The following is a 22597-nucleotide window of genomic DNA, read 5'->3' on the forward strand; positions in this document are numbered from 1 at the left end:
CCGGGTGCCCCTCCCCACGCATTACGTCTAGGACGCTTTGATGCTGTTAACGCACTCTTCCACGTCCCCCAAAAGCATAAGGACGATCTCCATCTCATTCATGCTAACATCCGTATCCTGGTATGTCACCCCTTGCTGGTCAGGTCCGCGACCACGTGAGTATCCATTCATGTTGGTGTACAAAACGGAATTGGCATCCTCCTTCTTTTCCCTTTCTAGTATAGCTTTCTCCAACTTAATTTGGGTGTAAAAATGTTTAATTTTGCTTTGCACAAAACAAGCAGAGGGTTGTTCAAAATTGATAATGAAATTGTAAAAGGGTTTTAATTTTTTATTCAATAATATCATTTTGATAATATTCAGCACGACGGTGATGGCGTCAACGTTGAGGAGTACGGATTCTTCACTTATGAGGACGTAGACAATATTTTTGACTTGTGTGCCCAATTTATTTATTTCTTCAGCCACTTGTTTTATTTTTTCTAATTTTGTATTATCTCCAGGAGGGATAACCGCAGTACATGATTTATTTTTCTGCGCTTGGATAGCTTGGTTTAGTTCATTTTCAAATTCTTCATTTTTTTGAAAATCCTGTTTTATCGCATCTGCCTTTTTAACGACACGCACCATTTGCTTGTGCATTTCATCCTTTAAGAATGAGGCAATTACACTTCTGGTGTTATCTGGTATGGGTTCATTAAGCAGCTTGTAATATAGTGAGTACAACATATCCCATTTAAAATTCCTCATTATAATACACACAGCATTGTATATGGTCTTGGAATACGTTTTGTAAGTCTTATGATCATGAATGGTGCGATGTACAGTTTTTAAAAATTCCAAGGGTCTCCATCTGAAGTTGTAAATATTAGAAAACACTGCTCCATCTCTCCTTTGAATAATGTTGGATAAGACAGCAGAAAGGCAAATGAGGTGATAAGCTTTGATTAACAAATTATTTTTAACGTCCTCATCTGCTTCTGGAATGCATAGAAGTAAATTGTAACTATTTCGAATCATCAAATTAAAGAGATACAACTCTGAGTAAATTTTCGGGAAGGACAATTCATTTATTTTTTCTACAAATATGAGGTAACAGAGGATGGAAATTTCTAAGGTAGAATTTTCCAGAGCACAGGCTTTTGCATTTGGCATTAATATATTGACATGTTCTAAAAGACGTGGGATGTTTGAGTTAATTATACTTAGTCTCCATATGAGACCTGATAGGCAATCTTTCACCATTTTTTCTCTCCTATCCTGATATACATTTGACGATAACTTGGAGTAAATTTCCACACATTTCTGATACTCCAAATGGTCGTAATGAATGTATTTTACCATCCTTTCTATGTTTTTATTTATTGGTAATTCTGCATTGTGATAGCTTATGATTTTCATAATAAAGGCTATGATTGAGTGTAGAGCCACGTCCTGCTTATCGTCTTCCTGTGTTTTAATCGATTCATCACAGAGGACATTAGAAAACTTACACATAGAAATTAACACATCTATGCTGGTGACATTATCGTTGTAGTATGGTTTTCCTTCTATGCTGTAGAATTTTCCCAAGACTAAGGGAAGCATCTGCGCTATATATTTTGCTCTTTCCAGAGCTATTTTGTTTACTACATGTGCAAAGTACTCTAAGGATAATAATTTATAACGATAGCTGATCTCGGAATTATGCAAAATGTTATTGAACAAAACGTAACCATTTCTTGGGGACACATTCCTACTGAGGACATACATTAGTTCCATATAATTTACATTCTTTGTGCATGTCCTTATGAGATCCTTTCTGTAATCCTTTGTATTAAATCTTTTTAATTTATCATCCTGAATTTTTATTCTATACTGAGGATATACCTCGTCATAATCCTCATCGACCCATTTTTTTTTCTCTTCATGCTTATGCAACATAAGTCCTACATCTACACAATCCAGCTCATCTTTCTTTGGAATTTTATTTACACTTTGAATGTATACTATTACATCTGCTAAGAAGTAGCATGCATTTTTCTGAAAATCACGCACATGTATATTCTTTAGAATATACTCCACTAAGATGTTTGTGTTTTTGATTCGATCCTTGTTTAGGTACTCTTTCAACTGCTCTAAATATTGCTGGAATTTTGTACTTCCTTCTTTTAGATACTCCAGCAGATCCTGTACCTCATCCGGCAGGGTATCTACATTCCCTTCACTCATCCTTCCGTACGGTAGACAAACGAGAAGGAGAGTTTGGGGGGAGGGACGCAGGGTTCTTCCTTGTTCAATATTCCCAAGGCGACCTTACATACGTGGAAAACTTCTGCTCTTCCTGTACGCCCCTGCCCACTAGCCTCCGTCAGGCAGCGAATGGGGGAAGATATATTCTCAAATTTGTTCGCTGGGCCTCACGAAGGCATTATTTCTTCACCGCTTGGGGTGGCTCAAACAAACTTGGCGCAACAAATAAAATTTGCGGCACAAATGTACAAAAAAAAAAAAAGAACAGGTACGCACCTATACACAGGGATATAAATTCACGCATGCATCCCCAATTGCGCAACTACAATATCGTGTTGGGATCTTCACAAAACGATCGAACGTTATTGCAGCTTGCAGAACATCACTTCAGTGCAAGCAGTCGAAAAAAACATTTTAGCTGGTTAAGCTGGGATGCGATATAGTACTCATCAATGGGTAGAATGCAAATTTACTCAAATAGAGAGCTTCGCCTCGACAAATTCACCCTCCGATGAGTTACTTAAAAAGGTTGAGCAAACACTGCGCAGGAGAAAGTGGCATGTAGCTAACGGCGTACAGCTCAGGTTCAACTGCGTAGGAATCACAGGTACAAATGGCAAACACGCAAAGATGATTTCAAACAGAGCGGCACGCACGTACAATGATATGTTTATGCAAATTATGTTTCAGATGTTCAGCTGTATAATTCAAAAATACATGAATAAATATTGTGTAGCACGTGCATGCGATGGCGAAATGTGGGCACGATTATATATATAACGCGCCGTTCCTGTTTGCGGAGAATCTTCCTGCCGTGTTGGGGGACTTGTTTAAAATTTTCCTTCAATGTTCCTTTTTTTTTTTTTTTTTTTTTTGTTCTCACATGTAGGTCAACAGAAACAACAGGAAATACCTTTTAGGGTGTTTGAACAATATTTTGAGCAAATAAAAAACTGCATTTTATATCTATGCATAAGTATATGCATACATATATGTATGTGCACGTAGGCATTAGGAAGCTTTTGTGGAGGGTTCTGTGGTGTAAATTGTAACAGGTTCACAGGCGCATTTTTTGGGGTGATTTTCACGTTAGTATTACGCGTTAGTTTGGCTATTACCGCAGTTTTTCACATTATAGTGCTTTCCTATAATACGGTTGACTATGTATTTGCCGATGCTGTTGCCGATGCTATTGCTTTGGATCCCCTCTCTTTAAGTGGGAAAAGCCTCAGTTTTAGTTTTACTTTAAAAAAACATTACACACGGCAAAAGTTTGTTATAAAATGGGAAAAACTGTTGGATGAAAGTCTTTGTGTGTTTATCGGTTTGGATAAACATATCAGTTTGTTTTTATATGATATAAAATGGGGAAAAAGAAATATATACACATGTAACTATTCAAATTGTTCAGAAGGGTTTTCCTCAAAATCGGTTGAACATTTTTTTTTTTTTTCCACATTTTCCTTTTCACTGTGGTTATGTAGTGAAGGAAAAAAAAAAAAAAAAAAAAAACATACCATCACGGCGCTTTCCTAGTCATTTTTGTTTTAATCTTTAAGTATTTATTGTGGTCTTGATTCGAGCTCATACTGTTAGGTTTGTGTGTTAAGTACTTGATTCTATGCTCTTGTGGGGAATCTTTCCTAATGTACTTGAGATAATTAACTCCTGGTGGTGGTCCCGCGGCTCTGGTTTTGTTTTCAAGCGCAAAGGGGGCAATGGCTCCGCTAATTGGGTGGTTGCCGGACATGGCACTGGCACCACCGCTGTTCATACCGACACCCGTGCGAACCGTGTCAGCCTTGTTAATCTTAATCTTGATGTGGGACTCGGTGTATGTTTTGAAGTGCTCCGCTAGAGCTTTGATATCATAAGTAACCTCTCCGCCTCCACGGGGAGCTTTCAAAAATTCATCCCACATGCCGTCATAAAAAGACAAAACTACGTAGTTGTCACACTGAAACACTTTGTGCTTGAGTTGTATTTCTCCCATGATGTATCCACTGGATCTGTGAATAGGAGTACTGGGCAGTGGGTCAATGATGACGTTATAGTCAGTGAGCAAATAGGGCATTATATATAGCTGTTTAAATTCCACATTTTTCTCATACTTTAATTTTAAATAATTAAAAACCTCTTCGTAAGGAACTTTGGAAGTGTACTGATTATTTATCAATTTCATTTTGTAGTGAAAATAGGAAGTGTTTAGAAGGTACTGAAATGTTTTAAGAAAATGGCTAGCTGAGTTAGCATTCTTGTTGGTGTAGCTGTTTAAGGGAGTGTCTTCCAATGGCTGACTCCTTTTCCACCGATCTACATAACCGAATGAATTCCCACTGTAAAAATTATTCAAGTCTATGTAATTAAACATCATGGCACACTTCAATATTTCGTACAATAATTCATACTGCTTTTTGTTGAAGGCCCTCACATCTTCAACAATCCTTTTTATGAGGAAAAACCACGACACGGGGCAGACATAATTGGTCAGCAGAAAACTATATGATAGGTATAGGAGCAGTTTTTTGCTACATGTGAGAACTATTTTGCGAACGTCTATAAAATTCCAAAGGTTTATATTTTTCCTCCCGGCGATTCCAAAGGCGAGTGATATGTCAATAAGGTAATTCGCGTCCACATGCATGGAGTGTTTCGCATAGTTTGCATCACTTTCCACCATTGTGCCCTCTGCTGCCTCCGCCTCTCCCGTTGTTTCCTGTACTGATCGCATCACCCCGGCTTCGTCAGCGCTCTCCCCGGAGCGTCCCCGCGCACTGTTTAATTTTTCACCAATTACATTTTCCAAGTAGGTGAACATCTGCGTCGTATGGTACGGGTAAATACTCAACGACAGAATTATATTTGAAATGTTGTCCTGAGTCAATTTGTGCTTATTCATTTTTATTTTTTTTTCAAATGCCTGTATTGTCTTATTTTTTATCGCGTCATTTTTTATATACAAAAGGTACAAGCTCAAGACGGATGGGAAGTGCGAAATGCTGTTCACATAGTTATCACAAAATTTGATCACGTCTTGCGTAAGAGAGTTTTTCTCCGACGCACCTCCTGTCGTTATGACCAATCCGTTCTTTTCATCTCCAATAGGGACGTTACCCATTGTGGTAAAATTCTGCCTCTCTGCAAACGTCTCTGGAGTAGTAACTTCCTCATGGGTATCTTCCTGATCCAACTTATTTTTCGTCTGCCCCTTCACTAGAGGGTCATCTTTCCCGTAGGCAATGTTAACTGTGGACGGCAACAATTTGTTCACAACTTCATGCATGTTTAAATACACCGCTGCGAGATTATTTGGAGTGATCAATTCGCTATCTTTTTTTATTTTGTGGAGAATTTTGCTGACCAATGGGATACCATGGTTGCCTTCTTTTTTATCCCTCCCCATGATACCTTCTTTGATGATGCTTTCAACATTTTTTGCCCTCTTCAAATAATCAGCTAGCCGCACTAACTGGTCCTCATTCATATGGTCCACTCGGTCATGTAAGACTTGTGTCAAATTCCTGCTCATCATTTCGTCAGCACCGTTTAGGTAAATATTCGCTACACATAAAAGACTATCCGTGGGAAGTTCATTTCGATTGTTTTTCACAAAAGTCATGACTTTATCTGTGTAGTAAAAATTCATTTTGTCGTGAAAATTTTCAATGTACTTAAAAATTGTCAACATTTCATCATCTTCTATTTGTTTTTTCCTCTCTGCAGTTGGGTCACATGTATGTTTTGAGGAATCTCCACATTCTTGCCTCTGTATAGACGTTGCTACTCCTTCCATGGGGTTACCCCTGTCAGGTGATTTCAAAAAGGCGGATTCTCCGATCCTTCCTGGGTTCGTATTTGAGTCATTCGGTGTAACCAAATTTGTTACGTACCCATCGTTGTACCCCCGATTTAGGTGCTCGCTGCACAGGGGGGACTCTCTCCGTAGGAAGTTGTCATTCACCATTTCGGAACCACTTCGAAACGGCCCATTGCTGTTACTACTTAGGGTCCATTTCGAGGATGTCTCGTCAAACAGATCTCCAAAGGTGTACTTGTTATCCTTCGAGGGGTGACTCCAATACGTAGGTTTTCCCCTAACGAGGTCATCGTTGTAGGCTGTACTTATCTTATCATCAACCATTAAGGTGAGGTAACTGTCCACTTCCTTCGAATAAAAGTGCTTGTAAAAGGACTGGACCATATAGAATATTTGCACAGTTTTCAAATTATCAAGTTTGTCTACGTGCAGGTAGAACCTTTCCAGCAGGAGTTCCATAACCTCCAAATTTAAAGCATAATTCAGATAATACATATATTTGAAGAGGTCAACAATGTTCCGTTCGTTAATGAGGCAAATGTAATTTTGTATGTACGTCTCCACATGTGTAAAGTACTCCTCAAAATAGCTGTTGTACTTTTTCACTGCATTTTTTGTGTTCAAGTAATCTACTGGTATTAAATTATCCAAATGATGAGGGGTCCTCTTTAACAAAATGATACACAAACTTTTTAACACCTCTAGGATAGCATGTATGGTTAAATTTTCGTTTCTCAATCTGTTTAGAATTTTATTAATTTTTATTTTTTCATTTTCTGATTTTTGCGCTATGTCCAGATAGTCGTGCAATTTGTTAATGTACAAATTTGGGTTTCCATTTCCGTGTGTGTGTGTACTTCCTGATTGGTCGCTGCGGGGGCTCGGCCACTGACTCTTGCTGCCACTTGGGGGACCACCCTCGCTGATACTTTGCAATAGGCTTGGTAAAATTTTGCTATTGTAACGCTGTCCTTGGTTGTGTGTGTGCAGATTTGTGTAGTTGGCCGTGCTATCTTCCCATCGGCCATCCCTTTTCCCCTTTGCGTTAGAAGTACTAACACGTGTGTTGTCTTTACTTATTTTGCTACTTGTGAGGTACACCTTGCTATCTTTGTGCCTATTGCGCGCGCTACTCGTTTCCAATGTCCCTTCGCCATTTCCTTGCAGACGCCTCGTTTCAGTGTCAATCCGTTTTAGTCTCTTCAGCTGGCGAAAAATGGTTAACTCCCGCTCAATTTTGAGGAGCACATTCCTGGGCGGTATCATACTACTTTGGGGGACATGGACACAAAGGGCGGTGGCTATTTTGGAGAATTCTCTAATCAAGGGGAGAGGGACTATTCGGGTGAGATGTTGAACAGGGTCACAGTTTATCGCTCTGGGAAACACCTACTTGTGGATGCAATTTAGTAGAGGGCCAGCTCGACCAAGGGGATCATTCAAAATGGGGACAAAACAAAAAAACAAAAGAAAGGGGAACCCTATATGATGCCAAGCTGTGCGCTAAATTACGTAGGCTTAAAAAAAAAAAAAAAAAAGAGTTCGTTTCGTTGTTCTCTCTAAGAGACTTCAATGGACCCACGATCCCACTTTCCATGGGGAAACATGATTAAGGGGGGGATGTGCCTCCACTGTACTGGAAGTGTATCTGGAACGCAGTACAAGAGTTACACAATTGCGACATTTCAGTAGAAATACACCCATCACACGTAGGGTAAAACCAAACACCCTATCTTACCATGTATGCGCGAAAAAAAGGATGCGAGCAACTGTTCACGAAGCTTACGCGGCTAAGTTTGTACAATGTAGAGTATTCAGGCGTGCATGCGACTTGCACAAATGGAAACAAAAACAACCCCCAAAAGAATTAATGAACACATGAGCTAAAGAAAAAAAAAAAAAAAAAAAAAATGAATAAACGGGCCCGTGCTTTGTTGATAAGCACATTGCGTAAAAGTTCCACGGAGAAAAATTTACTGCAGAAAAATTCACGCTGTGATGAAGGGTGCAAAATGTCGATTTCTTTTCGCATTATCTAAGAGTTATTGCCCTGGATGCAAAAATTCAAAGCAAATTTTGAGGGGCTAAATTGAGTGCTCAAATTGAGGGGTAAAATTTAGTAGCACTATTTATTAGAAGCATAATTTTGGATCATTTTTTCCATCAATTTCTTCCGCCGCTGTTTCTCCCTATGCAAAAAGGCATAGGCCGTGTATCGCTGATATACATGTGTATGTATTGCCAATTTTCGGTGACATCTCTCGTCCTGCTTTTTAACGTAGGAATCTGCATATGGCTAGTTCCAAAGGGGAATTGCTAGTGAAGTGTTCCTTTCACTCGTTCAGGTGGGGCCTCCTTCTGTAGCGCAGGGTTATTGTGCAACTCCCCCGTATAGGTTGCTTCCCCTCCTACAGCTTGCTTCTGCACGTGTACGTCCTATCCCCCCGGGCACGCGTATAGACGCCCCAAAGGATGAGCTCCAAGATTTGGAAAGCCATTCTAAAGGATGACGTGGCCAAATTCAAGAACAGCATAGAAAGCGAAGGAGATGTGAACCTAAACTCGTACAACACGGATGGATTAACGCTCCTACTGTTTGGTATAGAAAATGGGTGCGCTGAATGTTGCTACTACCTTATCAATGAGCGTAGTGTGAATATTTTTTTAAAAGATAAAAAGGAGAAGGACAATGCCTTGATGAAGTGTATGATGCTGGGACATGACATGATAAACGTGAGTAGATTATTAATTGACAAAAAAATTGACGTTAACGAAAAAAACAAAAACGGAAAAACGAGCCTGCATATAGCTAGTGAGTATAACTACGTAAAAGGCATAGAATTGTTGATAAAAAATCATGCCCAGATTAATGCCCTAGATAATGCAAGTAATACACCCCTAATGTGCTCAATTAAGAGGAGCAAAGAAGAAGCAGCCATTCTACTCATCGAAAAAGGTGCAGATGTGAATATAAAAGACGAGGACATGAATTCTGTTCTGCATATTTGTGCGAGAGAGCACTTAGGAAATATAGCCCAGAGTATTCTACTCACACAAAAGGTAGACATAAAAAATTGTCTCGACAGTGAAAATAATTCCCCCCTACATATAGCGGCAAAGGAAAACCAAAAAGGTCTATGCGACCTGTTTTTGAAGAACAAATTTGATGGCTGCTTAAAAAACAAAAACAATGAAACGTATGATGATATTTTAAAAAAACATGAAGAAAATGATATTTTGAAAGAAGAAGAAAAGAAAAAAAATTACCAGGAGAAAGAAATTCGGAAGAGAAAGAACTACGAGGAAGCAATGCAAAAAACGGATGTCTCCCAATTTCTCAAGATGCATAACTTAAAATCCCTGATTCCACATTTTTACAAACACAATTATGTGTACGTCGATCAGGCTTTCCTAGATGTCAATGATTCTACATTGAAGAAGATGAGCCTGAGTAAGGAAGAGCGCCAACTGTTCTATGAGGCTGTCGATAAGTATTACTCTCAGTTAGAGCACGAGGAGAACGAACAAGAGTTGGCTAATCGGCAACTGCAGGAGGAGCAGCAGAGGACGAAGCGTCTGAAGTTCGTTTCTTACGTGGTGTCCTTAATATTTACCGCAATATTTATTTATAGCCTCGTCATATCCCTCCTCAAGCGGGGACATATGTTCTTTTGAGTGCGAATGGGGGTGTGTACATGAGGGGACGCAGCACAACGTGAAATAGAAACGGAATGAGCCGAAGTGGAATAAGCACAAGCAGAAACGCGTGATGACAAAGCTCACCTGTATGGTCTCACCACGGAGTGGGTACATAGCAACCATCACGTGTGCAATTCTATCTCCAAGAAATATTGCCCATTTGTAATTGCCTTAAACGTAGGGTTACTACACTGCTTAACCGTTGACATGGAGCATGTGCACATTTTGTGAAGTACTCCATTTTGCGAAGATGTGTTTACTTCCCCATTCGTGCCATCTTCACTTTGAATTGCATCCCATCCTGTGTTTGTTGCTTTTTTTTTTTTTTTTTTTTTTTGTTCCATTTTTTTGGTTCCTTTGTTCTAATATGCCCATTTTCCCTTTTTCGACTTAATTCCGTGGCGCGCTCCGGTTCCACTTTGCCACAATGCGTTCCAATTTCTTCCTACCGGGTGTGCATTTTTGAGGAAATGAACAACACCTAGCGAGAGTCCTTAAACACGTTGCTTCATACGTTGGCATGAAACATGATGTACTCGATCTGTGCAGCATCATAGGATAAAGAGGGTGTGAAAATTATTTGGTAAAATGGAAAACATGAAGGTGAAAGATTAATGCGGTTAATATGGACAACTTGTTGGGTCCCCTGCATGGCGAACTTTCGATTTATTACATTTTTGTTTCGCCGGATGTCCTTTGCCATGGTGTGGGCTATGTTCTACAACATGGTAGTAAAGCAGGGGAGTGAGAGAAGCGACACAGCAGGAACAAGACCAAATCAACATGAAACATAATGTAAGGGGCATTCCCCATAGGCCGCATAAATAGTAATACCTGTGAGTATTCTACACTGCGTTTTAAGTTGGCTGCCCCACATGCGAAAAGAGTGGCACTACATTGAGAACATCCGCGGGGTCTCCTGCACACTTGAAAGAAGCTATCCTGGTAGCATTTTTAAAAAAAGGGAACAAGCGATTTCGTGATTGTGCGTTACAGGGAGATGTATGTGGTATGCAGTATGTGCCACGTATGTAACACTAGGTATGTTTGTTTTTTTTTTTTTTTTTTTTTTTTTTTTTTCAAAATAAAAGGAAATGGTGCCTCTCACTTTTGCGCAAATGCACAGAGGCTGCATTTCTTTTTCGCTAATTTACACGGGGATCAAATTCACTGTTCATTACAGGTACATAAGTGTACGAATAAAGTGCAGCACTGATGCAGCCATATAGATTCGTTTCCATTTCTGCATTCCCCTTTTGAGCAGCAAATAGGGGAATATACCTCTTTGTGTTTATTTTGTTGCAATGCATATGAAATGCAAAGGGAGGAACCCTAAACCATGCACTCCAGCATGTAAAGTCACTTCCACATTTGTGCTAACTTTTCTGTTGGCACAAGAATGTGCGCCCGGTCGCAAGAGCGTAGGGAGGCGTAGTTCTCGGCGAACCTAGCAGCACGCTGAGAAGGCTTTCTGCCCCTGGTTTGTTCACACAAATGTATTTATGCAAACGCATATGTATACTTATTATATACCTGCATTTGCGCCTGCCCCTTCTCATTGAGACTTCCCAATCAGGCAGTCCACCAACACATAAGTGTATCCATACCAACCGGAAACAGAAGAAGACATAGAAAAGAACAACTTTGTATGAACTAGGAAAAAGGTCCGTCAGTGAGTTTTGAAGCCAATTGTTTTTGGAGATCAGCCCAAAAATATTGCTCTGTTTTTGTAGCGGACACATGGCCACATGTGCTTGAAGGACCCAATTTGCCACACGTTCTCCCCCCCCCCTTTGTTGCCATATTTCCGCTGATTAAAAGATGACCGCAGAGGGAGATCAGCAGCACGTGGATGGGGATAAAATGATGAGGCACCTTAACGAGTTAAAAAGAAGCTACCACATTATGACAAAGGAATATGAAAGCATGACTAACATCAGTGTGCAACACAATGTAGCAAACATCAGGATAATAAAAAATTTGTTTATTTTAAATACCCTCATCCATCAAGTCAATAAAAAGCATTTAATGAATGCCTTTGAAAATGTAGATAATACATTAATTTTCATTTTAAAAAAAAATAACACCAATTTTGTCTTAAAATTGGTAGCCATATTTTACCTAAATTTGTGCACCTACACAAACTATAATATTAGGGAACTGTATGGCAGGTTATTTGAAATGACCCTGAACAAATCGGTGGTTAATCCCCCAAGTGAATTAAAAAGGTTGCATGAGCACTTTTTAAAAAATACACTTCTTTTCACATCCCTAATTTTGGAACATGTACATGCTCGTATAGCCCCACACATTTCTTCCCTGATTGAGTACTCAAGTAATGATCACCACGAGGGGGACTTTTTTGCCATACGGTGCATTGCGGATGCGGAGGCTCCATTGAAGCGCGGCATAGTCGAATGGGTGCATGCCACCCCGCGGCGCCAATAAGGCAAAAACACACTGCAACGCATTTAGTATGCCACTGGGTAACATATTTATCTTGCCAATATTCACCCATTTACACCACGCTGCCTTTCCCCCTCCCCCGCCCCCCTCAGGAAAAATAAAAAACTCGGATACCCCAGAATCCAAGTACTTCTACCTCGAGTGCGTAAATAAATTAATAAGAACAGGGGAATTGACCCCCCCCGACAGTGAAAAGATCTACAAATTTTTGAAAAGACAATTTAATGAAAAGGATGAATTAATTAAATACAGAATTATTAAGTGCCTGACGTCCATATTTATTGTACACCCTGAGTACTCCCTCCTGGACTTTGATTTTTTTGTAAATTGCCTTATTGACGATAGTTACCTCAGTACGTATGTCGGTCTGGTGAACCTCAGGCACATCATAAAACTTCTCACAGTCATGCTTTGCAATTGCGCCAATGTGAGGTATAACCGAAGCATCGACCACAATGCAGGTAAAAGTAACTCCGGAGATGGCGCAGATGGGATGGAGTCATTTGGGAGTGTCACTGCTGCGGAGAGGGAAGATTACGAGGAAGAAGAAGTTGACGAAGAAGAAGAACATAGGGAAAAGGAAAAAGTATATGAGGTAAACAATGAAGATAAAGTAAGTTACGCTCATGACAAAGCAAAAGGGAGGAACAGCAAAAGCAGCAAAACGACAACCGATGAAGACAAGAAAAAAAAAGGTTTTTTCTCCGACTTTCTAAAAATCGCAACAGACGAAATAGTGTCTAAAATTAGCAAAATAAAGTTAGATGAAAAAGAAGGAGGCAAAAATTACATTAAGGTAGATCATTTTGATGGATTTTTATTTCTCATTGATAACCACTTTAATAAAAGAATTTTGAGAAATAAAAAGAGCGTGTTATATGTGTACGACTGCGCTTCCTTTATGGTTTTCTTTAAGAGGACCGTGTTGAACATGTTTAGTGATTTTCATCACGATTACACGCAATTGAAGAAGCTCCACTTTTTGAGGAAGTTGGAGAAATACACTTACTACGCAGATGTGCTACACCATTTTGGAACGAATGTGTACACCCCTGGGGGAGGTGGAGGCAAAGTGTACGAATTTTTTAGAAGGCAGAAGAAGGGGTCCAGAATGAGAGCGGCGTCGTCGGTGTCTGCATATGCATCTGCGTCTGTGGCTTCTGGAGGAGAAGCAAGCGACAGCGATTCGTGTATCAATTACCTCTTCGAGCATGACTACAAATTGATGAAAAAAAAGGAACGACGGCGTTACGATGATTCACACATATCAATTGAGGAAAAAAAGATCTTGAAAACTTATTGCTCCCTGATAAGTAGTACCCTGTTAAGAACCATTTTCTTCCAGTCCTTTAAAAACTTACTCTCATTTTCGAAGAAATTTTCTGGAAAGTCAATTATAAAAATTATCAAGCTGTTTCTGCACCTGTTGGATGTGACATGCACGAATTGCGCCAAAAAGAAAAATGTAAAGAACCCGCTCCACACGAACAATATAGCAAATAGTTTTGAAATAAATTTCCTCCTCTTCTACTTCACCGACATTGTACAAGAGTTGGTCAGGAAGAGGAAAACAGACACCTATACCATTGTTAAGGAGAAGGAATACAAGGCGAGGGAGAGGGAAAAATGCAAAATGGACGACACTAACGAATACGATGATCGCGAAGAAAGGAAGCGCGCTGTGCATGAGGAGGAAAGGGGAAAAAGGGAGAGCAGATCTTTATTTTGTGACAAAATGGACGACAACGGTAGGAGAGGTTCGGAAGGGAATACCAACCAGAGTGGTGAAGAGGGAAGTAAAGGCCTTGCACAGATTGGCCATACAAACTCGAGTGAAGCTGCACCAGGGAGTGACACGCACGGAGGGAAAGATGACTCAAGTTGGTACAATCCAAGGAGTAGCACCTCCAGTCAAAACGGGATGGACTCAGCAAATGGTAGTAAAGCGAAAAATGAGTTCACAGACATGAAGCGAAAAAATAAAAGGACACAAGAAAAAAAGACTGAAGAAGATAACAAAGTGAGGACTTATATACAAAATCAAGTAAAGAATTATTTAATAAAAAATAATGATACCAATATGGATGTGAATGAAAAAAAAAAATATAACATTCTCCTCAAAGGGTTGATAATTTTGTACAATAAAGCCATACTAAATAATAGTAGCATAAAAAAGGACAAGTATGATAAGTATGAGAGCTTTCTGAAAATGATCCTAAATAACATGAACGGTGTTCACATTGATATAGATCTACTTAGACATATCATACATTTATTTGTGAAGGTATTTTTAAAATTCCCCCAGTACACATATAATTTAATAACCCTACTGGTGAACTACATTACGATCATTAACGCCAATTTTATGACCTCCTTAACGCTAAACACCTTTGACGATATAGAAAAACAAGTGAGCATATTAATTATCAGCTCCATTTCGTTAGAGAAAATTTTGTACTCCTCCTCCAGGTTTTACAGATTGTACCATTTGAACAATTTAATTCTATGCGTTTTTGATATATGCAAGTTATTTTTGTCCAAGGTGCAGACACACCCTTTGAAGACCATCAATGAGCTGAGGAAAATAATTTCGTTCTCGCTTATTCATGCCATCACGTCGGTGGTTGTGTATGAGGAGGTGCGGAACAGGCGCAGCGTCAAGAGTGGTGAGCAGAGTGGACGCGATGGTCGCCTGGGAAGAAGCGACCATGGCGTAGAGGAGCATGCGGGGGAACGCATCTCCGAAAAGGAACCCTTCGAAATCACGACCCTCGAAAGAATGCAGAAGCATTTCGCGAAACAAGAGCCACTCTACGACAATGTCCTCTTTAAACTTCTGATGGATATTCTACGCGAAATGCTCAACGAAATTGAAGAGGAAAAAATGCAGCGCTTTATCAGTTCCTATGAAGAACAAATTAAAAAAAAAAAAATGAACTCAACAAATTTTTTTATCGTGGATAATTTATTCATCCTAGTGTACATGTTAAAAAGTGTAAACACTATTCTAGCATCAGATATTCTGACCTTTTTCTTTTTTGATCATATTTACAAAATTGTGCAGACCCTGTTCGAGTTCTTGTGCCAAATATATCAAGCAAAGAAAGACCATTACCATAAGGGCTGCGAGAATTACGAAGCACAGGTCACCACGATAACCCCCGCGATAAAAGGCAAAGACAAAACCATCAACACTGGAAGTTATCCCAAAACAGAGGGAAAAAAATCCTTCCACTTCTTCGAATATGGATTTACTCAAATGTGCCGATTGATAAACATTGAAAATGTGTTTTTGATTTTCCTGATTTATATGCTGAAGAATTATTGCCGCGTCTTCAAATTTGTGCAGCAGAAACTGGGAAAGGGAGAGAAAAGTGGAGGATGTTCAGAGCACGCTTCGCTTGGAAAAAACGGAACGAAGATGTATGTCGAATCTGTCGAGGAGCGATCCCCTTGTGAAGGAAACAGCAACAGTGCCACTACAATAGGTGTGACGGGGGAGGTTACTACCACCACTGCTAATTCCACCATTGTGACTGTCCCCCCGAAGCAACCATTTGCCCCCATATGGGATTCGCTGATCCAAGCCAAGTCCCGAGAGGGAGCGCCCTTTAACGTCTTCCTGGAGTTGCTGATCTACTTGGTGAAAAATAAAGACAAGGACAATTTTAACAACGCAGTTATTAACATCCTGCAGAGAAGAGATGCAATCCGCAGGGACAAGAGACAAAAAAGGAAGGAAACAACTACCGATGTTGAAAAAAGGAAAAGGGAACTGTTTGGGGAAGACCCAGAATTGGACATCTTAAACATAGTAACGAATAACTACGAAGCCTATTACGAATTAGTGTTAATCCATTTCGTACAACTGTTCGAACAGTATATAGAAAAAAAAAAATATTTCAACGTCATCATAAAAAATATTTACAGGTGTATCCTAAATGTGGACTTAAATAAAAACGAGCTAATAATTTATTTGCTAATTTTGGATAACTTTTTAAAAGCTAAATTTTTTAACAAAAAAAAAGGAAAAATATTCAAATGTATGTTGCCCATATTTAATGTACTAAATAACCATTTTGTTAATCAGAATAGTGGACTTTTAAATACCCTTTTGATAAAAAACTTGACTCATTTTATTTGTCACGATGAAAATATAGACTCCTACATCTTCAGTTATGTCACGAAATTTTACCAGGCATACTCCAGACAGATCCTTCAGGAAAAATATTTGTGTATTGCTTTTTCCATCATTCTAAAAAGTGTTATTTTGTCTTATATTAAAATTGAAGATAATAATTCATGTGTAACGAAGAATGTAATTACTACGACGGAAGAAAAGAAAATGCCCAACCTCGGGGGGACATTGCCCTCTAGTAATTTAAGTGTCGGCTCTTTGTGTAGCAGCACCTTTTTGGATACTCCAAGTAGCACACGCAGTCGGAACCGTTTTATGTCTAAGGGGAGAGCTACAGAAAAATTCAATCCCAAGGAAGGCTTTTTCACTCTTGAAAACTTCCGGACGTTGGATTTATGCCAACCGCTCAGCTTTTTAGGACGACGGATGAGGAGACGCTCCTGTGGAGGAATTAAACTTAGAGAATTTGACAAGCGCGCAAAAACAGGTAAATCGGACAACCCCACAAAAAAGGGTAAATTGGGTAAATGTTCCAGCAGTGGCATGCAAAGTTTTGCACAGGGAAAGATAAATAGCCCCCACAAACTAGCGTATGCTAAACTGTTTAGTCAAGAAAATGGAAAGGTCGTAGAATTCTTCGATACTTACCTGAACATGCTGAAGGTAATTCCACACGATAACAAAGTGTTCTCGCTGGTTTTGAGAAACTTCAACGTGGTGATACGAAAAATGCACACGCGTGTAAACCTGTGCAGGATTAAGGACTGTCTGGATGTCGTGCTGGCCTATATACTCAAGGCGCAGAACGCGAACACGTACCGCTTCGAACATGAGCGCGGGGGATGTGTCATAGGGATGTTTAACCACCTGTTGAAAATTCTGCAGAGAGGGGGTATGCGAAGCGGCAGCAAAGGTGGCACCCAGACGCGGGTCAAAAGGGACCACATGCTATCCATTTGTAAGAAACATTCCACGGAGAAGCTGTCCGCCTCCCAGAGACAAACGTACTTCGACGTGGAGAGCCAGGTGCTGGATATATTCGAAATTTTCCTAAACTGTTATGAAAAGAAAACGGACCGCCACCTGTTCACTACGATTAACATCATGTTCCGTTTGGTGAATAAAAAAAAGTTGAAACATTTTATGAACAAAATATCTATACTGATACAGAGGAACATATTTTTGGAAAGGGATATGAATAAAATTCAAGTTGCAATAAAGTGCGTGTGTAAATTGCTGAAGAAAAAGGTCCAAATTCCATTAAGCGACAATTTTGATTATCAGCTGTTGGTGATTTACAATCACCACAGTGAAGGAAAGATGGACAAGTGCTTCATAGACTTGCTCAAAATGAGGATACTGACGTATGGCTTTTATAATGTTAACCAGTGGACAAAATTGTTTGAAAGGATTTTAAATTCTAAAAATATGTTCCTATATGATCTCATAAAATATCGATCCAAGCGAAGGTACGCCAAGTATGAAAGCCATGATTGTAAAAAAAATTTGCCTGAACAGGATGCCAGGAAGGAAAATAACTTACTAACCAATGAGAAACAGCCAAATGAGGAACTGAAGAGCTGCTCGACCTTCCACACCTCATTGTTTAGCAAACATTTTGCCCACCATAGACACATAAATTTGAAGGAAGAAAATGAGCAAAAGGGGGGAAACAAGACCATGTACTTATTTAACGTTTTTAAATTAAGGCAAAGTGATTTCACCTTCTCATTTGAAACAAAATATTTGGTAATGAAATTGTTGTTATTATTTTTAAAAACTATTAGTCTTTCTCGCCTGGTGTGTGTGCACAACGACGCTTACTATGTGAGCTATGTCAAGAAGCGCCTGAAAAAAGGTACCCTAAGCGGGGGGGCGACAGTCAACGGCCAGAAAAAACCTACGGGCGGTAGGGTTCGTGATGGTGGAAACTTGAAGGAGTCTGCACGAGAAAGATACAGTAAGAATGGGTCCCCAGGTAGTAGCAGAAGAGGTAACAGCACGTGCACGCAAAGAAGTCACGAATGTGATAGTAGCTGTAGTGACCTCGGGTCAGCTCATGAAAATAGCTCATGGAAGAAAACGAACAAAACAACATATATGCTCCAACGTGATGAGTTATCCTTGAGGGAAAGGAACAGCAAGATGACGGACCAAATCAGTTACATCGAAGATGTGCTCATTCGTAAAAAGTGTGCCAAAGCGGAGACCGCAAAAGGGGAAGCTGCTACATTTAACAACATCGACATACAAAATATTGTGGACAATTTTTCCTTGTATGATAATTTCGAAGCAATGTTAAATATCATATTGCACAATATAAATCATGGAATCAGGTTTGAGAAGTTGTCCAGACTAGCCATAAAAGCTTTGATTCGATTATTAAAAATTTTTAAGAGCTCCAAAATAATTTTGGATGAATTTTCTAGTAACCATGAAATTATGCTGCTGACAAATTATGAAATTAATATTTTTACGTCTTTGAAGATGTACTATGAATCATTTCATTTTTTGTATTTTAGCTACTTAGATGGCCATCCTCCAGGGGGGGACAATCTCGAAGAGGCGGGAGATAAACCCAATGAGTATCTTCAATTTTCGCACCTTTTTCTGCATCCACTGATGAGGGTGTACAACTTATTTCTGTTCCTAAACGAAATTGGGTTGTGCAATTCCCACTCAAAATTTGTGGAATACTTTTTCTATTTTGCCATGAAGGGGAATCATGCCGTTACGGAAGAACTCGCAGCGGGTACCGAATATGCACGGGACAAATCCGACACGGTCACGGGGGATGTTTCCATCAGTGGACATGACGCTGCTCATGCGGATGCTCTCACGACACACATGGGGGGAAGGAAGAAAATTCCTACAATAAATTCGTCGCTCTTTTTCTCAGAATTCGACTCTTGTGTGTATTACCTCTTTTCATACAAATCATTGTGCCTCTACATAATAAATAACGAGAAGGCCCAAAGGAACCAAGGCATATTTAATATAAAAACAGTGGTAAAGAATATTAGCTACATTTTGTATGACACGATTGTTCTGTACTTTTGGTCATTTGGGAATAACGCAGGAGGAGACGATTTCCAGGATCAAGTGGTTCACAGATTTTTTACTTGCATGAACGAAAAGGCAAGAAGCTTGTCCATTTTTTATTTTAGTGCATTTGCAGTATTTTTGAAATTTTTAAACATCATAAGGAGGAGCAATGCCCTTGTCATAAATGCGAAGAATTGTACCCTCTTCAAAACATTAATATATTTTTTGTGTTACCATTTGAAAGAGCACAAGGACAAATTAAAAGAGGAAACGAAGGAGATATACTTTGTGTTCATTTTTGGGTACTTGAGTTTGACTGGATTTGTGTCAGATTTGTCTCACCACGTGATCAACCCTATATCTGAACAGGGAGATGTCACATCTAATGAGACGCAAATCTCCAATTCAGTAACCACTGAAGCGAAGGGGGAAAAATCTCATAGCATTGAGAACTCAAGCAAAGGTAAAGGCAGTGGAGACATGTCTACACCGTTGTCTGTGCCCAGTGAACCTGCACAGGGTTTTTACGACGAGCAACGGACCCCTTTTTTAGAAACCGTTGTGGATTACATTCTGAAGCATTTGTTAAACTTGGTGAACGAAAAGGTTTTACCAAGCGTACTCGAATTTGTCTCTACGGTCCATGAGAATTTCGCAAATGTGAAGAGTTCATGGGGGACCCACCAGAGAGTGTTGAGAAAAGTGTTCACGTTGCACTTATTCGTATTGGGTATGTTTTTGACAAACCGGCGTTTCGGCGATAGAAGGGGTGGTGCTGGCTTCAAACGTGGGTACGATTCAGAAATGCTAACTCGGCTGTGGAACTCCGTGCTTAGCTGCTACACCCTCCTGGAGAGGCTAGAAGGGGCGCAGCTGGAAGAGGGAAAAACCACAGATGTAGCAGAAGCGGTAGAAGCGGCAGAAGGGGGCGAAGCCAAACTGGCATACGAAATAAAAACCCTGCTGCAGGAGCTGTTCTTACAGAAAATGAACCTCCTGAAGGAAGAAAAGCTGAGCACCAGGCTGCTGAAATTGTTCTTTCACAACTGCAGCGAAAATGATCTGCGGAATTACCTAAGCCATATGAAAAGGTACAATCGGGAAATGACCAAAATGCTCAAGGATCAGGATTTGCCGCGCTTCAAATTATTTTACATAAAGGTTATCCTTTTTATACATTATATCAACACAACAGACATGATAAATGGAAGGAAAAAGGTGCATTACACAGAAGAAATATTGCACGTGTTTGTGACCGCCTCACGTACGATGAAAATGGTATACCAGGACATGGGCATGGAATTAAGGCGAGGAAATATAATCTCCAAAAAAAAAGAAGAAAAAAACGGGCACACAAAGAACCAAATTATACACTCCTTTTTAAATATCATAAAGAATATATTTACCCTTTTACTAAAGAGGGAAGATTCAGTCGTTTTGTACTTTACACACAATTTGATAAAGAACGACATGCTGCCCATTTTGTTAGTTAGGCATCCTACAGATAATGTGCACTACGAAGAATTGATACCAGCTAATTCGTACGAGGAAGATATTATTACGTACCCTGTCAAAATTTTAAACTCCTTTTTTGAAACTTTCATCAGTAGAGACGCACTCGTGAAGAAGATTCTCATTCCGTACATCACCTTTGTTCACCAACTTTGTCGTTTATGTGATGCCAACAGGATTGACATTAAAAAATGTTTCCTCACGCTCCAGGCAGATGGAGACAAAGCGATTAACCCGTTAAGTCTGGCAGACGGAAGTTCATTCCCACTGAACCATTTTCCGCACGCAGCAATGGTAGACAGAGGAAGTGGTACAATGACGATATATTTCAAAGAAGTAATAAACGTGTTTAGAAATGTCGCCTTTAAGAATGCCTCGTTTTTTAAGAATATTCTGGCGGACATTAGTGGGGAGGAGAAGGTCATGGTGTATAATCTGATCAAAGAGGCAATTGCTGTGGAGAAGCAGACGGAGCAACGGAGCAAGCAGGAGGAGGAAAAGCTGGACTTCAGCTTTGTAAATTAGGAAAACGCCTACGGATGTGAAGATGGATATATTAAAGCGCTGCGCAGTTTCGGGGAGTTTCTTATTGGGATATTTTTAGAGCCGAGGTAGATGCACCTTTTTCAAAGAAGTTTAGACTTTGCTGTGCCCTTCCATGCGCAAAGTGTTGGCGAAAATTGCGCACATCCGATCAGGTACCACATCAAGTGTACGGGAATTTTTGTCAGCTACGTGAAATTGACAGATGTAGCACGGACGTGGTGAAAAGTTGTAGGACATCATAATTTTATATGTTCATCAGCGCAAGAGAGCACCTATAAATTGAAAACGTTGCATTTGCGTTAGTACCGTATAGCTGACATCCTTGTAATTAACCTACAGCTAGATGAACATCAATGTGCATGTTACATCACAGAGGGTGGGCTAATCTTGTGTTCTGAAAAACGTGTGCATGGAGGAATAAGCTGCCATAGTATATTTATTCGTGTATAAGGATCACTACTCGGTTGCAACCCCTTGGGTAGATATGCCTACAATCAAAGCTTCCTTTTCACTCAAAAATAGTATTTGTCACCGCTGATGGGTCTTTCACATACGCGCAGTGCAAGCTACACATGACATAATTTTACCCTTTTTGAGCTTGCACAAGGATAACTTGTTCTCCATCTTTTTTTTTGTTTTTGTTTTTTTTTTTTTTTTCTATATTCCGTTTTGTATGCGTTTTCATGCTGCACAGTGTTTGACCACCTCTGAGTAAAAACGGAAACACGTCCAAGTGGATATTTTAGAATATGCAAAATGTTGTAGGTAGCAGGGGCGGGGAGGGTAAGCCCTTTGAGAGTCTCAAATGGGAAGTTACAGGTGGATGAAGAAAAAGAGATAAAGGACAACACATGGTTGATGATTTTTTTTTTTTTTTTTTTTCGGTAACTCAGTAGTCACATGCATGAAAAAGCGGGTCGTGATAAGCCTTATAATCAGCATGTTAAGCCTCGCTTATGTATGCAGCACCCTGAGGCCACTGTCTGCAGGTAAGCTGCTACCTTTGTTACGTGCCCTACCATTTAGTAGGCGAAAAAAAAAAAAAAAGGAAAGAAAAGAATTTTATTTTAATTGTTGCTCACGTCGAAATGGTAATCCCGGCAAAAAAGCATAGCGATGGTCATAGTCAGGATCATATTCGA

At 39.7% G+C, this 22597-nt stretch overlaps 4 protein-coding genes across 4 annotated transcripts; 2 read left to right on the plus strand and 2 right to left on the minus strand.

Moving 5' to 3' along the window:
* Positions 1–27: 27 nt before the first annotated feature.
* AK88_00180 (uncharacterized protein) lies at positions 28–2211 on the minus strand (the record flags this gene model as incomplete). Its single annotated transcript, XM_012477831.1, has 1 exon — positions 28–2211. One exon carries the CDS (start codon positions 2209–2211, stop codon positions 28–30), a length of 2184 nt encoding a protein of 727 aa, XP_012333254.1.
* A 1540-nt stretch (positions 2212–3751) lies between these two features.
* AK88_00181 (uncharacterized protein) lies at positions 3752–7315 on the minus strand (the record flags this gene model as incomplete). The annotated part of the gene is made up of 1 exon (XM_012477832.1): positions 3752–7315. The coding sequence occupies one exon, from the start codon at positions 7313–7315 to the stop codon at positions 3752–3754; it is 3564 nt and encodes a 1187-aa protein (XP_012333255.1).
* Positions 7316–8521: 1206 nt separating this feature from the next.
* AK88_00182 (uncharacterized protein) lies at positions 8522–9724 on the plus strand (the record flags this gene model as incomplete). Its single annotated transcript, XM_012477833.1, has 1 exon — positions 8522–9724. One exon carries the CDS (start codon positions 8522–8524, stop codon positions 9722–9724), a length of 1203 nt encoding a protein of 400 aa, XP_012333256.1.
* A 1845-nt stretch (positions 9725–11569) lies between these two features.
* Positions 11570–21434, plus strand: AK88_00183 (uncharacterized protein; the record flags this gene model as incomplete). Its single annotated transcript, XM_012477834.1, has 2 exons — positions 11570–12083; positions 12307–21434. The coding sequence occupies 2 exons, from the start codon at positions 11570–11572 to the stop codon at positions 21432–21434; spliced, it is 9642 nt and encodes a 3213-aa protein (XP_012333257.1).
* Positions 21435–22597: the final 1163 nt, after the last annotated feature.

The sequence above is a fragment of the Plasmodium fragile genome (genome assembly GCF_000956335.1).
Source record: "Plasmodium fragile strain nilgiri unplaced genomic scaffold supercont1.2, whole genome shotgun sequence".
NCBI lineage: Eukaryota > Apicomplexa > Aconoidasida > Haemosporida > Plasmodiidae > Plasmodium > Plasmodium fragile.